Source organism: Alexandromys fortis, unplaced genomic scaffold (assembly GCF_014885135.2).
Source record: "Alexandromys fortis isolate MF-2015 unplaced genomic scaffold, M_Fortis_MF-2015_v1.1 scaffold_3, whole genome shotgun sequence".
Taxonomy (NCBI): domain Eukaryota; kingdom Metazoa; phylum Chordata; class Mammalia; order Rodentia; family Cricetidae; genus Alexandromys; species Alexandromys fortis.
In genome coordinates this window covers 20,188,783-20,194,020 of record NW_026067909.1, presented here as the reverse complement: position 1 = coordinate 20,194,020, position 5,238 = coordinate 20,188,783, and the positions used below count along the sequence as shown (strand labels likewise).

Genomic DNA, 5,238 nt, shown 5'->3' with positions numbered 1-5,238 from the left:
TTTTTTTTTTTTTTTTTTTTTTTTTTTTTTTTTTTTTTTTTTGCAGCCTGATTCTGGAGCAAGCTCAAGGAATGGTAGGGTTTCATGCTCAGGAACCTCAGGGGTTGGTCTGTTATCTCTTCCTTCCAGACAGACATATGGTCAAAACTCAACTTGATAATAGTGCCCAGCCCCAAAGGAAGTCATTTGGTCATATGTTCTGATACTTGCTGTTGTGGAAGGTGGAACAATATGGCTGTGGGGAACTGGACCATGAGTACAGAATGTGCTGAGCATCTCGGGAAGGGGAAGGATGAAGCTGTTGACAAACACCAGAGCATGAAATAATTGGGATGTCATAGGTCACCTTTCAGTACTGTGTTTACATTTCATGATTTGCTGTTGACAATTCTCACAGAAAAGCATTATCTCCAAACATGGAAGGGCCTTCTCAGTCTGGTAAGTGTCCAAATCTCAAATAGGTTCCTGATTTTCTTGTTGTTGTTGTTGCTGAACACAAACCTTTATATACTACTAGGAGACACTGTTAAAGACTATCACATTGCTTTAGGAATTTACCCTGCAGACTTGTGTGGTTTTGCAAAGGTTGAGTAAGGGAGTGAGATTACTAAGCCAACCATTTTAAGGCTAGGCTCAAACATCACCTTCTCTGGTAGTTCCTTCTCTGAACTTTACACATGTTCCATCAGGCAACACTGTTGTAACCTCTTTGACGTTCTAGAAGTCTCTGGCCTCTGACCTCCTAGATAATATTTTTTCTTTGTTCTCATCTGCAATATTGTGGGCTAGATGAGTCTGGGATCATGATCGTCAATACTGCCTGCTCCATAATGTGAGCAGTCCATAGCAAGAAATCCTTTCTGTATGAATGAACAAGAATATGGGGCTTAGTTCTTAATTCAAATAGTGTCTTTGTTAGATGCACTGATTCCCAAAGATACAGAGGAAAGAAAGTAACTGGGGCAGTGAAATATTTTTAGGAAAGATTTGGCAATATGTACACTAGAATCCTTTATGAATATGCACATCTTAATCTCTCCTGAGACATTTTATATCCCCCCCAAAAAATAACTCAGGTGATTAGGGGACCATACAGAGTATCTTGCAGTCATGAAAAACCATTCATAGAATTAAACTGAAATATAAGCAAGGCAGACCTGTGAATTCCCTCTTGTTTGTTGTGTTCTGGGGTAGTTAACTGTGATATAGTTGAGTGGGTACTTTGTCTGGGTAGATTATATTGCTCAGTTCCCAACATTCAGATTTGCCCATATCATTTCTGAGTTCACATCCTTCCATGTTTTTCTTGTCTTGTTCTTACAATTATAATGTACCATTACATTATGGTACATATATGATGTACCATTATACATCAGTTGCCATGTATAATAAGGCATATTTCTTAATTCAAATAGTACTTTGGCTAGTTTCAGTGGCATGGTTCACCCTGTGGGTCCCGTTTTGAAGATCATCTCCTGCAGACAATAAATACTATTCAATAAACAGGAAGAGAGAATAAGAAGGAGGGGAGAAGGAGGAGGGGAGGGGAGAGAGAAGGGAGTGGAAAGAGAGAGGATGCGAAGTCAGAGATACATTTAGAAATTGATACTCGTGCTAATACACACATTTCAGCCTTGAGGCTGCACATGAAACCAAACTGAAGAACTTATGACATAGGGATAGTAGATGAAGCTTCTAAGGACCACACCTGCTTTTAATTCTACTTCCTTTGATCTTCTCAGTGCTTAGATGCTTCAATATTAGGTTCTATTAATCCTACATCTCAGGCAGAAGTGTGCTCTACATGTGATCAAACCAGACTCTCTGAACGTGGCTGACATGGAGGGCTGACTGAGAAGCCAAGGACAATGGCACTGGGTTTTGATTCTACTCCATGTACTGGCTTTGTGGGAACCTAGTCTGTTTGGATGCTCACCTTCCTAGACCTGGATGGAGTGGGGAGGGCCTTGGACTTCCCACAGGGCAGGGAATCCTGACTGCTCTTTGGACTGGAGAGGGAAGGGAAGGGGGAGTGGGGGAGGGGGAGGGAAATGGGAGGAGGGGAGGAGGTGAAAAAATTTTAATAAATATTATTGAAAAAAGAAGTATGCTCTAAAATGCTCAAGTTTCTCTGTTCACTCTGCTCTCTATTCGGTAGATGTCTCAGTCTTGACTTCCCATTATAGCAAGAGAAAGGAACCACTGATACCAATCAGCTGGGAGACTTATCTGCATGGAGATAATCACTGTTTTCAGAGTCAACACATCTAACTGCCCACCCAGAGTACACCACTTCTCCATGTAACAGGGTCCTTCATTCCCGGGTAGTCCAGTTTATGAAAAAATGGACACAGAAAATAAGAGCAGAGCGGATCTTGCGCTCCCAAACCCACAAGAATCCCCCAGGTAAGTAAAGACTATTGCTTTTCCATTGAAGTTATTCATCAAGACGGAGAAATTCACAGTGCTGGGCAGTCAGATGCCAATGCTTAGATTTATACATGCACTCAAGTAAGTTACTGAACCATGCTCACACGTTCTTAGTGTCTTTCTCTTCAGCAGTTGGCAGCAGGTTTTTACTTGACTTGAAAATTGGCAATACCATATTTTCTAACACTAGAGACGTGTGGTTTGGGGTGTGAGACAGGGAGTTTGAACATACAGATTTCTTGCCTCAGTGTTTGAGTGTGTTTTGGGAGTCAAAGGCATTCTAAGATGACCACATTCCTGTTGGCCTTTGTGAAACTTAAGGCATGGGATCCTGCACCCAAGATTAAAATATTAAAGGAGATTGAAGTCGTCCCTCAAAGCAGTTCTCTGCATATGAAGTTGTGTGTAGCGACAAAATGCATGCAGATACATTTCTATGATAAAATGATTTTGAAGTTGACAGACTAGCGTATTTGGTTGTTTTGTTTTAATCATAGATAGTGACTCATAGAAGGAATTTATGACAACCTGGGATGAACAAGAACATGAGGCATGGCTTTTGTTCTATTCTGTTCTATGTAAACACTTGGATAATATTCAAATGGTTGGTTGCTTTGGCTCTCTGAGCCTTCTCAGGCACTACCCTGAAGAGTTCAACTGCTGAATTCTTTCAAAAAGCAATTAACAAGTAACACTTTAGTCTCTGACAGTTAACAACTTCACACAGGAAGTTAGAGGATTTTTGTATGATTGAAATTTTGTAAATTTCAGTGTGCCTGACATTGAGCTCTTGGAAACATCACCTTCTGCTAAAGCTCTGCCAGAGAAGCCAGCACCACCCCCGCCACCGCAGACATGGCAGGCACTTTTGAAGAAAGATTTGGAGTTCCTGGGGGTGAGTGTCTAGCCTCCATTTTCAACTTGAATTAATGCTGGCTCTATGAAAGAGTATTAGGATATATTTACATTTCCTCTCATGGGTTGATAGGTTCTGTAACATTCTTGATAGGTGAGGAACCGGTGGTGCTCACTGCACATTCTGGGAAGAGAGAAGCATTTTCTCAAGAAGACTTTAAGTTACTGAAACATGACTGGAGAATAGGGACTAAGGATGGATACATAATGCCTGTGGCTAATAGATAGGACAGTTATTCCTGTCAATCATAACTATGTAGATAAAGATGTATGTGACACATATTAACTGTGTGTGCTTTAGATTCTATTAGTAACAGTTCCGATTTTTATAGTGAAAAGAAGGCAGTAGAAAATCTATCATCTGGTTCAATCACAGGAAGGCATATGACACTCAAGAGATTTCTCATTTTCGGTATTGTTTATAGGGAAATAGGTACAATCTTGAGAAAATATCTCCCAACTTTACAAACTTCATGTTTTCCACAGGTAACACAAATTCTGGTTGGTGTGATATGCCTTTGTCTCGGGACAATTGTCTGCTCAGCACTCCCCATTTCCGACTTTGACGATGAAGTCCTTCTGTCGTACAGAGCAGGCTATCCATTCTGGGGAGCAGGGCTGGTGAGAGCATCTCTGGAATTGTTTCTGAAATAGTGCTAATCGGAATTTTCTTCTAAACAAATCTAGCTACATAGCTCTAGCATTTTGATAAAATCGACACCTTTTCACTTATATGCATATAGGATCCGTAATTGCAATTCCAAAGTTTTCTCCACATTAATTCATTGACATGCACATTATCACCCTTGGATGTGGTCTAAATTGTTCACCTTCTTAGTGACTGGATACTTGAGACTTACGACATTGTAAAAAAATAATACACTAATATTTAAGAAGTTAAATAATTTGCCTAAAACTTGTATTCTAAGAAAATCCCACTAGCACTATTAATAAAATTACATGCCAAGTACATGTATTTTATTCATTAATAAAAGCTAGTTGTCCCAGCACTGTGTCAGGTGCTCACAATTACCTGTAACTCCAGCTCAAGGAGATAAGATCCTTCTTCTGGGCTTCTCGGGCATTTGTACACATGTGGCATATACATGCACAGGCATATACATGCACAGACATACACATGCACAGACTTTTACATACACGGACATACATACACACTTGCAGATAAAATTTTAAAAACATAAAAATCCCACAAACCCACACCAGAATAGCATAAAAGGTTTTCTTTAAGAGGGGGGAAGGTGGAAAATTGCTCAGGTGAGAACAAGGGCAACTATACTGGGTGGGTGTCTGTTGGGCCCTTGACATGCTTTTGACCTCTAATGTCCTGGGTTCCTTTTTAAACAATATATTATCTGGAAAGCAGAGAGCTGAATGAGAGTACATTCTATGTATAGAAGAATTCTGTGTATAGAAGGTGTAGAATTTGATACATTTGACTCATACACACACATACAATCTTAGCATATATGTCCCCTTCAGCATAGCAAGCCTATCTGTGATTTTGAAAGTTACATGGCTTCCTTTGTCATCCTGAAGCAATCACTAAAACTAAAAGCTACTTTTTAATTCTTAGAGCTTTGTAGAAATAACATTGCATGCTACAATGTCCCTTATGCCTATCTTCCTTCAGTCCATATTACTATCATGTTTTACTTTTATAGATAATTAAATTATAAAGAAATATTTAAATCTAAGAAAAACATTACATTGGTTGGATACACTGCTAAGTATGGAGTTTGCAGGTCTCTTGGTTCTCTAGACCATCTACCATATTTTACATCAACATTCTATTTTCTTTCTAAACATTTAGCTTTAAAATCTATTCTCTCTCTCTCTCTCTCTCTCTCTCTCTCTCTCTCTCTCTCTCTCTCT

At 39.5% G+C, this 5,238-nt stretch overlaps 1 protein-coding gene across 1 annotated transcript in view; it reads left to right on the top strand.

The window, feature by feature from the left end:
• Nucleotides 1–2,294: 2,294 nt before the first annotated feature.
• Nucleotides 2,295–5,238, top strand: part of Ms4a2 (membrane spanning 4-domains A2) — a 7,047-nt gene continuing 4,103 nt past the window's right edge. The window contains exons 1-3 of the mRNA XM_050136493.1: nt 2,295–2,406; nt 3,202–3,325; nt 3,832–3,966. Of these exons, the coding sequence (XP_049992450.1) occupies nt 2,345–2,406; nt 3,202–3,325; nt 3,832–3,966 (321 nt within the window). The 5' untranslated portion in view covers nt 2,295–2,344. The remainder of the gene's footprint in view (nt 2,407–3,201; nt 3,326–3,831; nt 3,967–5,238) is intronic.